We start from the raw sequence: 19,710 nt of genomic DNA on the forward strand, positions 1-19,710 counted from the left end.
CTTAGCTTTGGGTTTTGCCATCCAAATATGTTGGGAGAGGTAAGAGGCTTTGAACTCTTGTGAACTTTAATTTATGTTGAGCCATAGGTTGATTTATGGTGATTTATGTGTATATAGCTTGGTTTTTTTTTGTGAGTTTAGAGCTTGTTGGTGCTTGTTGGAGCTACCTTGGTGGTTAAACTTTGGTTGAAAGCTCATTTGGTTTATATTGGAAATTGGCCAAGGTATGATTTCAGTTTTCTCTATGTAGTATATAATATTCATGGACACTTAGGCTAGTGACCCAGAAAATAGGATTGGATTTGAATGGTTGATGAGTTATTGGGTGTTATTGTATGATGATATTTGGTAAAATGATAAATTTTGAGTTGATAATAATGATTGATAGTAGATTGATGAGAATGAGTGATTTATGAAGTTGAGCGGTGGATTATGTTGATAAATGTGATTTTGATGTTGAATGATTGATAATGTAGTTGGAAAAATTTGTTAATGAAGTTTGATATATGAGATATGTTGATATGGATGATGAGGATGAGGATAAGTGAAGGAAAAAGGTGGTGCTTTTAGTGTGATATGACATTGAGGGTTGATTTTGATGAGAATTTGTGTTTGGAATGGTATGGGTTAGTTTGGTTGTGTTTTGAAAAGGAGTTGTAAAAAATTGGGATTTTGGGTAAAAGTGGAATTTTGATGAATTTTGCTTGATCATAACTTCTGCCTCAATTTTCAAAACTAGTTGAAAATTATTTAAAATTAAATATCTTTGGAAACCCTTTAAATCGATATAAAGTTTGTGAAATTTGAAATTTTGTAGAGGAAGTTATGATCATTCAAAATTTGATGTTGAAAATTGGAAATTCTGCAAAGTTACAGAATTCTGAGTTTTCTGGTATGTGCGCATGCACACTCTGCAAAAATTGTGACCTGTGCGCATGCACAGACTTATGCGTTTGCACACGCCGAGGAAGACGCTTTGCTCGCAGCGCTGGCACAGCTTGTGCGCGCGCACACCAATGGAAAAATTGCAACATGTGCGCACGCACACATTGGGAGGTCAGTCTGTTGGGGGCACTCTCACAGGTTGTGTGAGTGGACAGACCCTTTTTTGTTTTAACATCTATGCGTACACACACCCCTATGCGTACGCACACTTCTAAAAATTTCCTGCGCGTTAAATAATTAGTGTAAGTGTGTAACTAACTCATTCTAGTCAGTTAACTATCAAATGCAACTAACTACTCAATAATAATAAGGGTTAAGTACGATTTTAGTCTCTAAAGTATAAATTGAAAATTGTTTTTGTCCTAACCTTTTTTTTACATATAAAATTGTCCATAAGGTTCAACTTGGTTTTAGAATCGTTCTTTTTACTTAAATTTTAAATTTTATTATAAAATTACTCTTATCCAAAAATATTATAAAAAAAGAGAAAGAGAACGGAATCACGCGAGAGGGGGCAGGGAAGAAGAAGAAGGGGGAAGGGAAGAAGAAAGGAAAGAAAAGAAGAAGGGGACGGGAGGACGGTGCCGGCGAGGTTTGGAGCCGCCGTCGCTATCGAAAATCAGAACCAGAGGGAGAGAAAGCTTGCAAGGGAGAGAGGAGATGCGACTGCGCCAAACTCACCAAGAAGGTCCATCTCCTCTGCGACAATCTCCGCTCCGTTATCCGCGCTGCCACTGCCCAGCCCCTCAACGAGCGTCCCCTCGACCGCACTCTCGCCCTCCTACACTGTTGTCGCCACAACGGCGTTCTCGGCCAAGTCTTCTCCATCACCACCACCGCTGATTTTCGCAAGGTTTGGAAAACCTATTCTCTCTAGTGTTCCAATTCTACTTATGTTTCTAATTTTGTTAATCAGATTGTTAATCACATAGTTTTTAGTTCTAATTTTGTTAATCCACTAATTTTGATTCTGATTTTGATTTTATTAATCTATTGTTTATCACATTGTGTTTTAATTCTGATTCTATTTCTTATTTTGTTAATTTATTGTTTTTCTGCTTCCGTTTTTTCTGCTTTTGTTTTTGCTCCTATTTCTATTTTTAATTTTGCTTCTGTTTTTAATTCTGCTTATGTTTCTATTTTTTCTGCTTTCGATTCTGTTTCTATGTTTGTTTTTGTTTTTTATGTTTATTATATTGTTTTTGCTTCATTGTTGTTGTCACTGAAGAAGAAAAAAAACAAGCAATGCTACTGGGATGGAGAAGAAGAATAAAAACTATATCTTGGTGAAGGAGATGGACATTTTGGTCTAAAAAATGATTTTAAAACTAAATTAAATTTTAGTAACGTTTTGTATAAAAAAAAATTAAGAACAAAAAAATTTTTGGCCTATACTTTAAAAACAAAAATCGTACTTAATCCTGATAATAACATTGCCATCTTGACAATTTCTAATTTAACTACCTATACAAAAGCTACATCAATTTAGACCTACTCTTCAATAGTAATTTCTATAAAATATTTTTTTATAATTTTTTTAAATTTTACTGTAGTAAAATTTAAAAGATATTTTCAGTATATACTAGTTTATTTCGTAAGCTTTTAATCTGTGACGTCAACATTTAATAAAAAAAATAAATAATATAGAGTAAAATAAAAAACCTTTTAAGTTTTAATTTTATTTTCTATTGTGAATATATAAACTTATATAAAGACTACATATGTAACAAGTTAGCTGATGCTAATTTTGAAATAAGACAAACTTTTCCAAAAAAAAAAAAACCCTTCAAATTTTGTGTTTTAAAGTAGCGGTCTAAGTATATATGTATATATTTATTTCAAGTAGTGGTCTAAGTTGATAGCCTAATGTTGACCTCTACGATTGGGACATTGACCTACTTATGTCACAAAATTTAAAGGCCATTAAAATATTAATTACCTGATAATAATAGCGACGAATATTATTTTTGAATGAGCAATGCTTTCAGTAGTCTTTAGAAACAGTGTTACAATTACGCTTTCAATCTTTTTAAGCGGAATGACAAATTTATTGCACTTCCGCGACGTCGTTTTACCTTTCTGTTTTAATATTTTGGCCTTTTGTTGTTGTTTGGTGTACTTCATCATTGATCTGTGTCGCGTGTTTTGATTCAGCATACTTCCAACTTGGAAAGGTCCAAGTTTCACCACCGATTGCGTCATGACTCTTGAGGATCTAGAAAACTAGCCCCAAAATATCACATCATTGGTTCTTTGAAAATACATGACAAAATTAATATCAACATTCTTATGCTATATACCTAACAAATGGATGCCGGTCACCATGTTCTGCTCTTCCTTCATGAATAAGTCAACAACACTCAGCTTCTTCAATACTACCCTCGAAACCCACCACAACAATCACACACTACTGATCCTAACTTCCCGCAAACATGAGAATCTTCTTCACTCACCTTAACTACTTCATCATCCTTGTTATTAGCTGCTTCTTCTTCTTTATCACTCCATCAACCTCTTTGGATACTTTAACCGGAACTCAAATCCTCACAACCAACCAAACCTTGTTGTCAAAAAACCAAACCTTCGCTCTAGGCTTCTTCAGAGGTTCCAACACCAACTATTACCTCGGAATATGGTATAACAACATCAATCCTCAAACTATAGTTTGGGTTGCAAACAGAGACAACCCCGTTGACAACTCTACCGGCTATCTCAAGATCGGAGACAACGGAAACTTTGTCCTCCTCAATTCATCCGGGAACCCTGCATGGTCCTCCAACCAAACCAGCGCCAAGAATCCTGTTCTCCAGCTCCTCGATACCGGTAACCTTGTTCTCAAAGATTCATCAGACAAGACCAACAATAACTACTTATGGCAGAGCTTTGATTACCCAACGGATACCGTGTTACCGGGGATGAAGATCGGTTGGAACTTGGACACAGGAACGGAGAAGCATTTAACATCATGGAAGGTTACAGGTGAAGACCCTTCAAGCGGTGACTTCACTATTAAGTTAGATTACCATGGTTTACCTGAGGCTTTCCTCAGGAAAAACCAAACTATAATATTCCGAACTGGTCCTTGGAATGGTGAGGGATACAGTGGGATCCCGGCGATGAAAGACAACATCGACGGTCTCAAGTTTAATTTCACTTATGATGAGCACAGTGTGTTGTACTCTTTTTCCATTACAGAACCTTCCTTGTTGCCGAGGATAATTCTGACATCTGATACTGATGGCGAGTTTCAACGCTACATGTGGATACAAGGAAGTTGGAACAAGTTCTGGTATCAACCAGCGGATCAATGCGATTACTATAGACAGTGTGGTCCGTATGGAGTGTGTGACGAGAATGCTTCACCGATTTGCAAGTGTATGCAGGGGTTCAGGCCTAAGAACCAAGAAGCTTGGAACTTGAGAGATGGATCTGATGGGTGTGTGAGGAACACGGCTTTGAATTGTTCCACTGACAAGTTCTTGCATCTTGAGCACACGAAGCTTCCAGAGACAAGCAGCGTGTTTATGAATAAGAGTATGACACTTGATGAATGTGGGAGTTTGTGTAAGAGGAATTGTTCATGCACTGCATATGCAAACATCGATATCAGAAATGGAGGAAGTGGCTGTGTTATGTGGCTTGGTCAACTCGTTGACATGAGAGTCTACAGTACGGATGGCCAAGATCTCTATGTCAGATTAGCAGCTGCTGATATAGGTATCTATATCTATCTATCTCGCCATATATTTAGTTGTACCCTTTAATAATAAAAAGAAAGTGATACATGCACATTTTCAGTTGTAACGTGTTTGCATATTGTTTAAGTGCTTTGGTTTCACAATAATACAACAGCCTATGAAATAGTAGTGGTTGCACATTTTTGCTATGATTTGGTATTGCAAGTTCCTTCCTAATTGATTAAGTGAAGTTCTTTTTTTATCAATTTGGTGACACAGGATCTACTAGCTCCAACAAGAATCATAGAGCAGTTCTGGCTATTGGCATCACACTCATTGCACTTGTTTTAGTTTTGGGATTGGTTGCTATTTGTTACTTAAGGAAGAAGAGAAAACAAAGTTCTATAGGTAATGCATAATAATCACCCTTGTAATGCCTATATATAGTACTGTAGTGCATATGGTTTTTGTGCAGCATAAATAATTTTCCCTTTGATGTATGTAATCATTATATAGCCGCTTCAAATTTCAGGTATTGTCCACAGAAATCATGATTGGTTAATGAATGAGGTGGTGCCTTCTAGAAGATACTTGGGTGATGAAAGGAACATGGATGATCTAGAGTTGCCAATGTTTGATTTTGATACCTTAATGATGGCTACAAACAATTTCTCTCAAGATAATAAACTTGGAGAAGGAGGCTTTGGTAGTGTTTATAGGGTAAGTTGTTTTCATACTTTATGCATAGCTGCCATCATCACTAAAATTATGTCTCACATCATAACATAAACACACTTATATAGACACACTAACAGATCAGGCATATGGTATAATCAGGGCAGATTGATTAAAGGTCAAGAAATTGCTGTGAAGAGGTTATCAGAAGATTCTGGACAAGGAATTGAAGAGTTTAAGAATGAAGTCAAGTTAATTGCCAAGCTCCAACACCGAAATCTTGTGCGGTTGCTTGGTTGCTGCATTGAGAAGGATGAAAAAATCTTGGTGTATGAGTATATGAAAAATAGAAGCCTTGATTCCATTTTGTTTGGTAACTTGCATACTTATTTCACTATTTCTTTTCAAATTATCATATATACTTAATTTTTATGTGTTAATAATAACTAATGTTGTAGACAAATCAAAAAGAACCTTACTTGACTGGGAAAGGCGTTACAATATTATATATGGGATAGCAAGAGGACTTCTTTATTTGCATCAAGATTCAAGATTTCGAATTATTCATAGAGATCTCAAGACAAGTAACATATTACTAGATAATGAAATGAATCCAAAGATATCAGACTTTGGAATGGCTAGAATTTTCGGCAAAGATCAAATGCAAGCAAAAACATTAAGAATTGTTGGAACATAGTGAGTATAATTTGATAATTCACTAGAGTGTTTTTTAAAAAACCCGGATAAAGTTACTTCTTTTTTAATTTATGTATATTTCTATTTTGTAGTGGTTATATGTCTCCTGAATATGCTATGGACGGAAACTTCTCAATAAAATCCGATGTTTTTAGCTTTGGAGTTATGGTATTGGAGATTGTAACTGGGAAGAAGAATAGAGAGTTTTACAGTGAGAATGATGAATTGAATCTTTTGGGAAATGTAGGTGAAAATTTTTTTCTCCTCAATCAGAGTTCTTCTTAGCTAAAAAATAAACTTTCTGATTGATGTATTATAATGATTGTACTATCTGTTCTTTAAGGTATGGAAGCATTGGCATGAAGGAACAGCATTGTCACTTCTTGATCCATCTATCGACAATTTATACACAGAAGCTGAAGTTGTAAAATGCATACATATTGGTCTCTTATGCGTCCAAGAACATGCAGAAGATAGGCCAACAATGTCTTCAGTGGTCTTAATGTTGAGTAGTGAAGCTCCATCAATGCCAAATCCTAAAAATCCGGGATTTTCAACATGGAAAAAACATCTAGAGATTGATTCATCGTCAAATAAACAAGATGAAACATGGAGTGTGAATCAAGTCACAATCACAATGTTAGATGCTAGGTAAATACTAGATAGTTAAAGAAAAGTAGCACCATCCACTATTTTTGTATATATTCTCAAAACATAAAAGAACAGAGACAAATTCTACTTCCATTTAAAGTGTGGCCTTTTTCATTCTGTAATCAACTTAGATTTGATTAGTCACAGATTTGGATGATTCAATCAGAATACGGAGACAAATTATAGCTTCTATTGTGATATATAGCCAACATACATACACAAGAAACTTTAATAAGCCGCCTAGTTATCTCTTCTCTGTCTAGCAATCTCATTCTCATACCTCCAATGACTCCTACTATATCGTTCCTAAGGCTGCATTTTGTTAGTGTCTTTGAGACACATAGATACATACCCAAAGATATATAGACATAAAAATACACAAATTTTGTAATGTGTTTAATAATAATGTACAAAATACACATAAATTAAATGTCAATTTTATCCTCTATGTCTTGTGTATTGTGTCTTATGCATTGGTAATTTCAAAAATAATTAGAGATAAAAAGATTAGATTTTGTGTCTTATGCATTGTGTCTTCGTGTCCCAACTTTAAGGAAGAACACTAAATACATGTATTCTATGAATATATGTATACCACTATATCCATCCAAATTTGTGCCTCAACAAACATACAGTAACGTGTACCACGGTGTCTAACAATTATCCCAACAAACAAATACAACCTATATAACCGTTCACATACAATAAAGCAAATTAAAGGGTGCATGACTACCCCTACCTTATGGGGTTCCATTAAGCCATGAGCCATCAATTAAGCACAAAGCCTTGTCATAAAATCAACCTTCGCTCAACATATTGGCGGGTGAATTTCAAATAATGCTCATTAATACAAGAAGGGAAAAAATGTAAGAAGAAAAGAAAAGAAAATTAAAGAATACTTTAAGAATATTAAAACTATAATTTCTACCTACAAATATTTAAAACGATGACAAATATACTTACGAAAAACTAACTGATACATTGTACTCATGAAAAACGAATTTTAGTAGACAAAACTGTTCACACTAAAAAAAACTATTCAAAATTTCCAAACTACCTCTCCTTATTTAACTTAATCTAAATTTCAAATCCTAAACTCTTTACCACAATTCCATCCCACTCTCCTTGCAATCTCTGCCACCTGATCTTCCTCTCCAACACCCACCTATAATACCAATACACTCAACCCCGCCCCTCCTCAACCAAAGAATTTGAAAGAGAAAAAGCGTTTTTTCATAAAATATTTTTTATTTTTTTTAAATTTTGATATAATAAAAATTTAAAAATTTTTATTTTAGTCTATATCATTAATTAAGATTGCTATACATCCAACCTTTGACATTCTCATCGCAAATACATGTTTTAAAAAGAGAGATGACTATCTTATAATCTATAAAAGTAACATGACAAGCTCTCAAAACGACTTCTTCTTGTTGAAAAGAGGCGACCAGAAATTTTGCATTAATTGTAAAACTATCCCGAGATAGAGTTCAACAACACAACATAGGATGCTAGTCATAGATTTTTGCGTCGAGCAAAAGTTGAAGAAAAGACATCATACGAAAAAAACTCAAGGACGAGGTGGTGGCGGATGAAAAGTGAGAAATAAAGAAGCTTCCTAAGATGGGTAGGAGAAGAGGCAAAGTGTGATGAAAATGGAAGCGCGGAAGAAATGTAGAGGGAGATGACAGAAGTTATTAGAAGAACAATAAAAGAAAGTTTTGGTAAATCTAAAGAGGCAGGACCAAGAGACAATGAGTCCTGGTGGTGGAATGCGAGTATACAAGAAAAGATAAAGATAAAAAGGAAGTGCTTTAAAGAGTGGTCTTTATGTCACAATACAGATAATTGGAAAAAATATAAGACGGCTAAGAAAGAGACAAAAGTGACTGTAAATGAAGTAATAACGAAAGCACATGAGGGTCTCTACCAGTCCTTGGGCACGAAAGAAGAAGAAAAATGTATATATAGAATCGCAAAGAGCTGTGAAAGAAGAACGAGAAATTTGGATCAGGTTAAGTGCATAAAGGATAAGGATGAAGATGTGCTGGCTCAGGAGGAGAAGATTAATGAAAGATAAAAGAGTTACTTTTACGAGTTATTTAATGAAGGACATAAGACTCTTCTGAACCTTGGTCGGTTATACACAAAGGAAGAAGATCAAAACTTTAACTATTATCGAAAGATTCGAGACTTCGAGATAAAAGAAGCTTTAAAGAAGATGAAAAATGGCAGAACAGTAGGACCTGATAATATTCCGATTGAGGTTTGGAAGGACCTTAGAGGAAATGGATCAATTGGTTAACCAAGCTTTTTAATGAGATTTTAAAGTCAAAGAAGATGCCTGATGAGTGGAGAAAGAACACTTTGGTACCTATCTACAAGAATGGAGGATATATAAAGTTGTGAAAACTATAAAGGGATCAAACTCATGAGCCATACCATTAAGTTATGGAAAAGGATAATAGAACGGAGGTTGAGAAAAGAGACACAAGTAACAGAGAACCAATTTGGATTTATGTCAGGCAGATCCACCACCGAAGCAATATACTTGTTAAGAAAGATGATAGAGAGGTATCGTAATAATAAAATGGATTTACATATGGTGTTTATTTATTTGAAAAAAGCGTACGACAGAGTGCCAAGAGAGGTCTTATGGAAGGTTTTAGAGGCATATATTCGTGCCACTAAAGACATGAATGATGGGGTCACAACTAGTGTGAAGACTTAAGGTGGTGTGACAGAGGAATTTTTCATTGGTATATGATTATACCAGAGATCATCCTCAAGTCCATACATTTTCACATTAATCTTGGAAGTACTCACAAAGCCCATCCAAGAGCCTGTGCCATGGTGCATGTTTTTTGCCGATGATATCGTCCTTATGGGAGAGTCAAGGGAAGACCTAAATAAGAAGTTGGACTTATGGAGAGAAGCTCTAGAAGTGTATGGTCTGCGCATAAGCCGTAGCAAAACGGAATATATGGAATGTAAATTTGGTTTGAGAAGGAAAAACTCTAATATAGAGGTGAAGATTGGAGAAAACACTCTACAAAAAGTTAAAAATTTTAAGTATCTTGGATGTATCATACAGGATAATGGAGAGATTGAACAGGATATAAATTATAGGATCTAAGCAGGTTGGTCAAAATGACAGAGTGCATCTAGTTTTATATATGACAAAAAAGTGGATTTAAAACTTAAAGGTAAATTCTATCGCACTGCTATAAGACAGGCTATACTTTATGGTACGGAGTGTTGGGCGACCAAAGGGGAGCACGAACATAAGCTAAGTGTGACAGAGATGAAGATATTGAGATGGATGTGTGGTCATATGAATACCTCCTCCTCCTCCTTCGTGCACGCAGATTCTTCTGCTGCTTTTTCTCTTCCTCCTCCTCCTCTTCTTCTTCTTTTCCTCTTTTGTTATCGTCATCACTAACAACACCAACATTTTGTTAATGGATTATTTTTTCAATCGAATTGAACGGAATGCAATTGCTAAATTGAATTAAATTGAATTGAATTGAATTGAATGGACGCATGTGTTCTGAATTGAATTGAATTGAATTGATAATCTCTAAATTGTAGACACAAGTATTTTGAATTTGATTTTATATAATGGATAATGTTTCATTCATTTAGTACTATACAATTATTTCACATTAATAATGTGTTCGGTTCATTATGCAGAAAACTGTTTTTAATTTGATTTTATATAATGGATAATGTTCGGTTCATTTAGAACTATACAATTGTTTCAACTTAATAACATGTTCTGTTCATTATGAATTGAATTGAATTGTTTTGAATTGAATGGACGCATGTATTCTGAATTAAATTGAATTGATCATATTTAAGAGGAGAAAAAGAAAGAGGAGGAGAAGAAGAAGGAAAGAAGAAAAATTTGCGTGTGCAAATTTGGAAGAAGAAGAAGAAAGAGGAGGAAAAGAAGAAGGATGAGAAGATAAAGGAAAGAAAAAGAACCTGCACGAATTTGGAAGAAGAAGAAGAAGAAATACAAAGAGAAGGAGAAGGATTAGGAGAAAAAAACGGAGAAGAAGAAAGAGAAGGAGTGTGTGATTTAAAAAGTTACAACAACTTGAAAGACTTGAATAAAAATTTTGTTTGGATATAGAATTTTATTGATCATTAATTTGTTATGTCAATATTTAATTTGTCACATCAGTACTACTTAATGAAACAAGTTAACAACATGAAGTAAAATAAAAATCATTTTTAAATATTACTTGTATTAAAATCAAAAGAAAATAGTTTATAAGAGTAAGAATCAATTTATATTTTCTGAGTAATGTTAAGTAACCAATTTATTTATTTTTTTGCCAATATTAATCAATTTTTTTAATTATTTTATTTATCTTAAATTATAAACCTAAACACTAAAATTAGATAATGTTGGTTAAGTAAAAATTAGTTTCCTATACTTTTTTGTATCTTCTAATTTCAAATAGTGGTCTAAGTTTGCTCTACGACTGGGACATTGACCGGACTGGAAATACCGTGTATGTGCATCCAAAAGTCTATAAGGTCGTTCGAATTTCTTTTGTTTGTAAACACGACATTCCATTATATAAAACTTTCAAGTTTCATGATTCCCTTCTATATAAAACTAAGTTTGAAACACAACCATGAACATAATATAAAACATTTATCACAAAAATCTTCAATAATAACTTGACAGAAGATTAATAATAACCAAAATGGATTATAAACTTGAAAACGGAACTTAGATGAGAGATATGTAAAGAATAATGAACTAAAAATTTACCATAAGAAATAAAGTATTAGCTAATTGAATGAGAGTTTTATATCCGACCTAAATGAGAAACCAATACAAAAGAAAAATCAGACTCCCCATTATTATATTTACAAGTTTTGATACATTCATATAAACTTGGTTTACAAGCATCCCTATTTTATTGTGAAACGAATAACCCGTTCAACATACAATATTATATTGATCTAGCATCATCAACTGATGATACTTAACTTTCGACTTATCGAAAACACTAACTCTTTGTTCAAAAGTCAAAACAGATATATGACCAAAAGGAATATAAAAAGAGTCAAATGTACTGGTAAGCATGTTAAGCTCTTCCTTTATGAACAAATCTATGAAAAAATTGTTGAATAACAATCACACAGGAGTACACTCTTAATAAGTCAAAAGCAATTAGCTTCTTCTATCCTACCGTCTAAACAATCAGGACAACAATCACACACTACTCTTAACTTTCCGCAAACATGAGGAGAATCTTCTTCCCACACCTTAACTACCTCATCATCATTCTTATTAGCGTCTTCTTCATCACTCTATCAACCTCCTCGGATACTTTAACCGGAACACAAATCCTCACAACCAACCAAACCCTGTTGTCACAAAACCAAACCTTCGTGCTGGGCTTCTTCAGAGTTTCCGACACCAACTATTACCTTGGAATATGGTATAACAACATCAATCCTCAAACAATAGTTTGGGTTGCAAACAGAGACAACCCCATTGATAACTCCACAGGCTATCTTATGATTGGAGACAACGGAAACCTTGTCCTCCTCAATTCATCCGGGAACCCTGCATGGTCCTCCAACCAAACCAACGCCAAGAATCCAGTTCTCCAGCTCCTTGATACTGGTAACCTTGTTCTCAAAGATTCATCAGACAAGATCAGTAGTAGCTACTTATGGCAGAGCTTCGATTACCCAACAGATACCTTGTTACCGGAGATGAAGATCGGTTGGAACTTGGACACAGGAACGGAGAAGCACTTAACATCATGGAAAGTCAAAGGTGAAGACCCTTCAAGCGGTGACTACACTATGAAGGTAGATTACCATGGTTTACCTGAGATTCTCCTCAGCAAAAACCAAACAATAATATGCCGAAGTGGTCCTTGGAATGGTGAGAGATTCAGTGGGCACCCGGCGATGAAAGATAACACCTATGGTCTCAAGTTCAATTTCACTTATGATGTGCACAGTGTGTTTTTCTCTTTTTCCATTACAAAATCTTCCTTGTTGTCTAGAACAATTGTGACATCTGATTCTGATGGTGAGTTTCAACGCTACATGTGGATACAAGGAAGTTGGAACCAGTTCTGGTACCTACCAGCGGATCAATGCGATTACTATGGACAGTGTGGTCCGTATGGAGTGTGTGACAATGATGCTTCGCCAATTTGCACTTGTATGCAGGGGTTCAGGCCTAAGAACCAGGAAGCTTGGAACTTGAGAGATGGGTCTGATGGGTGTGTGAGGAACACGGGTTTGAATTGTTCGACTGATAAGTTCTTGCATCTTGAGAACATGAAGCTGCCGGAGACAAGCAGCGTGTTTATGAATAAGAGTATGACACTTGATGAATGTGGGAGTTTGTGTAAGAGGAATTGTTCATGCACTGCATATGCAAACATCTACATCACAAATGGAGGAAGTGGCTGTGTTATGTGGCTTGGCCAACTCTTTGACATGAGCGTCTACCGTACGGATGGTCAAGATCTCTATGTCAGATTGGCAGCTGCTGATATAGGTATATATCTATCTATTATCTATTATCAATCACCCTATGTGCTGTTTATTAGTTGTAGAAAAATAATCAAAAGAAAGTGAGACATGCATTTACTTGTAACATTAACAGTGTGGATATTTTTTACTGAAAAGATATCAATGTGGGTTAGTAATTTTGTTAAATCTTTGCTAACGTTTCATTAATAATTATGGATGTGTAAAGCATGATATTTGCTACATTTTTTATGTGTGGCATTTAAATATAATGTATAAGTAGAAAGGATCAATTTGATTCATATTAGGATTTTTTGAGACTAAATCGAGGCGTTAAATCTTTTAAAAGGTCAATTTGAACATTAATCCAATATCGAATTTTAATTTTTAAGTGCATTTTCCAATAATAGGAGTTTTAAGGTTTCAACTTTTATCCAATAAGTCAATAACTATATTGAAATTCTTACTAAGTGCCTAATTAAGTCCTTTGGTTTTACAATAATACAACTGCCTAAATAATTACATATAATTGTTGTAACATAAATATTAAGCAGTAGTGCTTGCACATTTTTGCTATGATGATGACATTTCAAGCTCCTTCCTAATTGATTAAGTGGAAGTTCTTTCTTATCAATTTGGTGACACACAGGATCTACTAGCTCCAACAAGAATCATAGAGTAGTACAGGCTGTTGGCATCACACTTAGCGCACTTGTTTTAGTTTTGGGATTGGTTGCTATTTGTTACCTAATGAAGAAGAGTAAACAAAGATCTAGAGGTAATGTAAAATTAATCTCCCTCGTATGAATGCCTATATATAGTTGTGCAGTTTAAGTAGATTTACCTTGGTTGTAAACAATGTATAGCCGCTATTCCAGGTTTTGTCCGCAGAAGTCATGATTGGATAATGAATGAGGTGGTGTTTTCTAGAAAACACTTACGTGATGAAAGGAACATGGATGATCTGGAATTGCCAATGTTTGATTTCGATACCTTAACAATGGCTACAAACAATTTCTCTCAAGATAATAAACTTGGAGAAGGAGGCTTCGGTAGAGTTTATAGAGTAAGTTGTTTTAATATTTTGTGCATAGCTGCCACCATTACAAAAGTTCTCACATCAAAACATAAACACACTTGTATACACACACTAATCAATCGTACCTATGACAATATCAGGGAAGATTGATTGAAGGCCAAGAAATTGCTGTGAAGAGATTATCAAAGAAATCTGGACAAGGAAATGAAGAGTTCAAGAATGAAGTCAAGTTAATTGTCAAGCTGCAACACCAAAATCTTGTTCGGTTGCTTGGTTGCTGCATTGAGAAGGATGAGAAGATGTTGGTGTATGAGTATTTGGAAAATAGAGGCCTTGATTCCATTTTATTTGGTAGTATTGTTTATTTCAATATTTTCTTCTTTCTGATTATGATCTATATTTGTTTTACTCTTATCCTTAGTTTATATGTATTAATAATAACTAATGTTGCAGACAAATCGAAAAGACCCTTGCTTGATTGGGAAAGACGTTTCAATATTATCTATGGGATAGCTAAAGGGCTTCTTTATTTGCATCAAGATTCGAGATATCGAATTATTCATAGAGATCTCAAGACAAGTAACATATTATTAGATAATGAAATGAATCCAAAAATATCAGACTTTGGAATCGCTAGAATTTTTGACAAAAATCAAATGCAAGCAAAAACATTAAGAATTGTTGGAACATAGTGAGTATAACATGATAATTCACCAATGCTTTCTGAAAACACTGATACTGTGACTTCATTTATAATTTATGCACATTTCTATCCTGCAGTGGTTATATGTCTCCTGAATATGCTATGGACGGAAACTTCTCAATAAAATCTGATGTTTTTAGCTTTGGAGTTATGGTATTGGAGATTATAACTGGAAAAAAGAATAGAGAGTTTTACAGTGATAACAATGAATTGAATCTTCTAGGAAATGTAAGTAAAAGAATTTCCTCCTAAATCTGAGTACTTCCTAGCTAAAAAATAAACATTCTTATTGATATATTATAATGATTACACTATGTATTCTTATAGGTATGGAGGCATTGGCATGAAGGAACTGCACTGACACTAATTGATCCATCCATTGGCAATTCATACGCAGAATCTAAAGTTATGAGATGCATACATATTAGTCTCTTATGTGTACAAGAACGTGCAGAAGATAGACCAACAATGTCTTCAGTGATCTTAATGTTGAGTAGTGAAGCTCCATCAATGCCAAAACCTAAAATTCCTGGATTTTCCGCAAGGACAAATTATCCAGACATTGATTCATCTTCAAACAAGCAAAATGATATCTGGAGTGTGAATCAAATCACAATCACAATGTTAGATGCTAGGTAGTTTATGACGAATGATATCATCCACTATTTCTGTATATATTCTTAAAAAAAAAAAGGGACAAATTCTACTTCCATTTATGGTCCTTTTTATTCTTTAATCAAGTTAGATTTGATGAGTCAGATTTTTAGTAATAAGAATCAAATTTGGATGATTCAATCAGAATACATAGACAAAAAATTGATAGCTTAAATGAAGTTTAGATCCACGACAAATTAGTTTTTGATCTATTGGACTCGGAAATACCGTGATCTCATAATACCATTAGCTTATAATTTTTTAAGAGTCATAATTTTAAAAGTAATTCTAATCATATTAAAGTTTTTTTTTAATTCTTTGGGTTTTTTCCGTTGCTTAACAAAGAAAAAATATCAACCCTAAAGTAACCTACCAAATCTTGCTTATAAAAAAATAAAAATAAATAAAAACTACCAATTTTCTCCGAAGTATAGATACTCCACTTTATGTTTGATAAGAATTATGAACTATATTAATGTTATAGAATACAGTTATCATATTGGTTTAAGTATTCTCATCTGATAAAGAAGCAAAAACTCGTTCTAATATAAAAACAAGTTATATCTCAACTATTCTCATCAAGAGCAGAACCATTTGCATCATCATTGACACACTTGACAAGGATATTGGAGAATTCAAGTTTTCGTTTTCCTTGTTACTTTCAGCAAAAAATGAAATATTAGGATACCAGTCTTATTATTTTAGGACATCCCGACTTGTAGTTTAACTGGTTAGGCACATTCAGAGTAAATGATCAATGAATGGTTATTATTACTATCTAGTCCTTATTAATATAATTTTATTTCTTTTCTCTTTTTTTTTTTAAATTTAGAGAGCTTCTTTGATAATTCATCATTTATCCGTGTTAAGTGTTTTGATTCAGCATATTATAAACTTCCTGCAATGGTCCAAGTTTCACCACCGTTTTCGTCGTGACTCTTGACACCTGAGGATCGACAAAACTAGCCTCAAAACATCACAACTTGGGTTCTTTATAAATACATGACAAAATTAATATTAATATACTATATAGATAAGAGAGATTTGTTCTAGACCATGATATCATTTAATCAATAAATTGGTAACTCCTGTTTTTTATTTTGTTGTTGTGGAAGGTCAATTGTTTTGTTTTTTTCAGACTAAATAAGGGCATCTGCCAAAAGTAACCTCCTATCCCCATACCTCTCTTTTTTTTGTGTAGAAGAATTTTCCTTCTTACTACACAAAGCAGAACAAAACAACACAATCAAATGCTGATTAAGGAAGTAAGGGAGGCAATCCCATCTTATACTTTGTCCAGCTTTAAACTTCCGGACAGCATGCTAGTATTTATTTAAATGATGGTGGAGTTAGAAAGGCTTAGAATGGCGAATGACATGGATAGAATGAGAGAAAAATGTCCATACCTAAAAAGGAGGAAGGTCTTGGTTTGAAAGACTTAGACACTCATAACCTAACTCTAACCGGCAAGCAATGTTGAAAGATTCTAACTCAACCTAACTCTAAGGGGCTGAGCTGAAAAGTTGGATCCGTTAATAATATTTGCATCTTCAATGACTCTTGGCTACAAACCACCCCACCCGTTTTAACATCTCCATGACACCATCCACCAACCTCATCAATCACAGCATCAATCGGAAATGGAACCAGCCATTGGTAGAGGCTTTATTCTCACCAGAAATCTGCTCAAGAATTTCGATAATTAAACCAGGAGAAAACTGTGTCAAAATCCACGGGCCATTGAACAAATTAGGGCAATATGATGTAGCTTCAGGTATAGAGTGGCTTACATCTTTCACCGTGTTGCCATTAACCTCTGCTCCCAATTTATGCAGCAAAGAGATACCTGGAGAGGAATACGGAACCCTAAAATCCAACAGAAATAATAATAATAAAAAAAATTGGAAGGCACTACACGAAAAATTACCTGTTCTACAACTCCTGCATAAGCGGTTCCCCTTAACCTTACATCATCGCTCACTGCCTCCACCGATGTGGAGATATGGCGATTAAGCCCCTTCAGATGATCGAGAAACCTTCTTCGAATAGAAGAGAACCTGAGCCAAGACATTGAGAGCAGTAGAAAGCAATCCTTTTTGGGTATTTTGTGTTCGAATAGCTGGAATGAGAACATTATTTCAGAAAGTTGGAACTCTCTTTGCCATTGATTAGTTCATTACTTTTTTTTTAATATAGAAAGTTAGAGGCTAATCGATAAATAAATTAAATATAGATGATTATAGACACATGACATACTAAGTTTTAAATATATCAAATTAGTGCATAGCTATTTACTATGAATCTATGTTTCCAATTCAGACATTAACCACATGATAAATTGAACAGGAACATGTTTGTTCTTAAGTATTATTAACATTTTAGTATACTTCCTTGTTATAAGGTTTAAGCTGCAAATGTAGTTTGATCTCCTTACCCTCTCCTTATATTTCTAATGTGGAGGATTTCACTTAGCCCAAGTCGATGACTTCAACAAGAAGTTTTCTCACTCAACTCTGTAAACTTGTTCTTATTTATCTGATTACCTGTTGTGATCAATGATTAGAGAAGGCTGCCTTGTTCTTCTACAATGTATTCTGAGCAGTGAGATCTGCAAAGAATTAAACTACTAAAACTATTTTTTTTTTGTTTTTGCTTGAATTTTAGAAGAAAGAGCAATGTAATGTATTTCTATTTATAATTTCATAAGACCAAGGTTAAATTAACAATTTAGGTGGAGTTGAGTTTTATTTATGAGTAATTAAATACACGAAACAGGAATAGGATTGCTAATTTCTTTTGTGACTCTCATTGTTCTTTTCTCCTTTATTGTGCTGTTGTTGTTGTTATGCTGCTGTTTTATTATGGCACTGTGATTCTCCAATCACTTATCAGTATTTTGAATTTAGAATTTCTGATTAGTGACTTGTTAAGCTGCTGTTTTATTATGGCACTGTGATTGTGTGATCACTGATCAGTATTTTGAATTTGGAATTTGTAATTAATGACTTGTTAAGCTGCTGTTGTTATGCTGCTGTTTTGTTATGGCACTGTTATTGTTATGGTGCTGTTTTGTATTGGTTGTTGCTGAATGCTGAAAATGAAAATCAAATCAAATGCTGGTTGTTGTTGAATGAGTAGGGTGGTGATATGTTATGCTTTCTTATTCAATGACTACTTATCAATACCTCAACTTAGAAACAACACTACATCCTGTTTATGGCTTGCTCAGTAAGAAGAATCTGTTACTAAGAGAGCTTTCTTACAACAGATGAACGCAATGCTGCCTAAGATTAGACCGAAAAAGTCATCTTGCAAGATTCAGGTTCATGTTCAGTTAGCATAATACCACATAATAATCAACATTTTCTAACTGAACTAGCTCAACATTCTTTTGAAATTGATAATCCTTTGTCTCCTGATATTTCTAAATTAGAATCTGAGATGTTAAGTGATCCTGGTAACCCTCAAGGTCAAAATTTAATATTTAGATATTTCTTTTTACTATTTAACTTTTGAGTTTGTATTTTGATAAGATTATATAAATTTGGTTGATGATTTTTTGTGTAGTGTTTTAAATTTGGAAGATATTTTAGGATGTTTATTTATAATTTATTTATTATTTTATTCTAAAACGGTTTTTTTGGTTGAACCACCGGTTGGACTGGTTGAACCAGTAAACCAATAAATCAGTTACTAGAGCAGTTTAATGATCGGTCCGGTTTTTCGAACCTTGTAAATAATTCAAATAATAAAAAGAAAACTAAAAAATTTGTCACATAGGATGGACCAACTATATATGTTGTCTGTGGTGTTAGAATTTTTATTCTAATTGTTATGTTATTAAATCTAATGAAGGTATTTATTTTAAGAAGTGCATTTCATCATAATTTTGAACTTCTATGGCTCAATTTTTTAGTGTTCTTTTATTTGTTACCATATTTATACTATTTAGGTCGAACATCTTTACCTTTTGTTATTAAAAGAAAACGTTCAAAAAGTAAAGAAAGCGGTAAAATTAAAAAACACAAATTTGATGTTCAAAGAATTTCAAAAACGACAAGAACTGAGCAAAAAGAAATAAAAAATACGACGATTTTGGTTCAATTTGTTAATATAGAAATTAGTTTGGGTAGTGTTATAATTATTCATTA

The 19,710-nt window shown here is 33.9% G+C and overlaps 1 protein-coding gene and 1 long non-coding RNA gene across 15 annotated transcripts in view; one reads left to right on the plus strand and one right to left on the minus strand.

Moving 5' to 3' along the window:
- The first annotated feature begins 3,150 nt into the window (after positions 1-3,150).
- The window catches only part of LOC107468451 (receptor-like serine/threonine-protein kinase SD1-7), a 76,247-nt gene continuing 59,687 nt past the window's right edge, over positions 3,151-19,710 (plus strand). For 2 of the 14 annotated variants that reach the window (XM_021133158.2, XM_052254976.1), the window contains exon 1: positions 3,151-3,549. In XM_021133158.2, the coding sequence (XP_020988817.2) occupies positions 3,378-3,549 (172 nt within the window). In that variant the 5' untranslated portion in view covers positions 3,151-3,377. Of the gene's footprint in view, positions 4,663-4,901; positions 5,031-5,154; positions 5,343-5,459; positions 5,671-5,755; positions 5,994-6,085; positions 6,237-6,336; positions 7,091-11,601; positions 13,192-13,812; positions 13,942-14,029; positions 14,230-14,342; positions 14,894-14,982; positions 15,134-15,232; positions 15,653-19,710 lie in introns of those variants that run through there. The other 12 variants (XM_052254981.1, XM_052254980.1, XM_052254975.1 and 9 more) reach the window with 11 other exon arrangements.
- LOC107468465 (uncharacterized) lies at positions 17,070-18,014 on the minus strand. The gene is made up of 3 exons (XR_001587979.3): positions 17,487-18,014; positions 17,350-17,405; positions 17,070-17,241 (listed from the first exon to the last, which is right to left on the minus strand). It is a non-coding gene; the product is annotated as an uncharacterized LOC107468465 (long non-coding RNA).

This window comes from Arachis duranensis, chromosome 10, assembly GCF_000817695.3.
Source record: "Arachis duranensis cultivar V14167 chromosome 10, aradu.V14167.gnm2.J7QH, whole genome shotgun sequence".
Taxonomy (NCBI): domain Eukaryota; kingdom Viridiplantae; phylum Streptophyta; class Magnoliopsida; order Fabales; family Fabaceae; genus Arachis; species Arachis duranensis.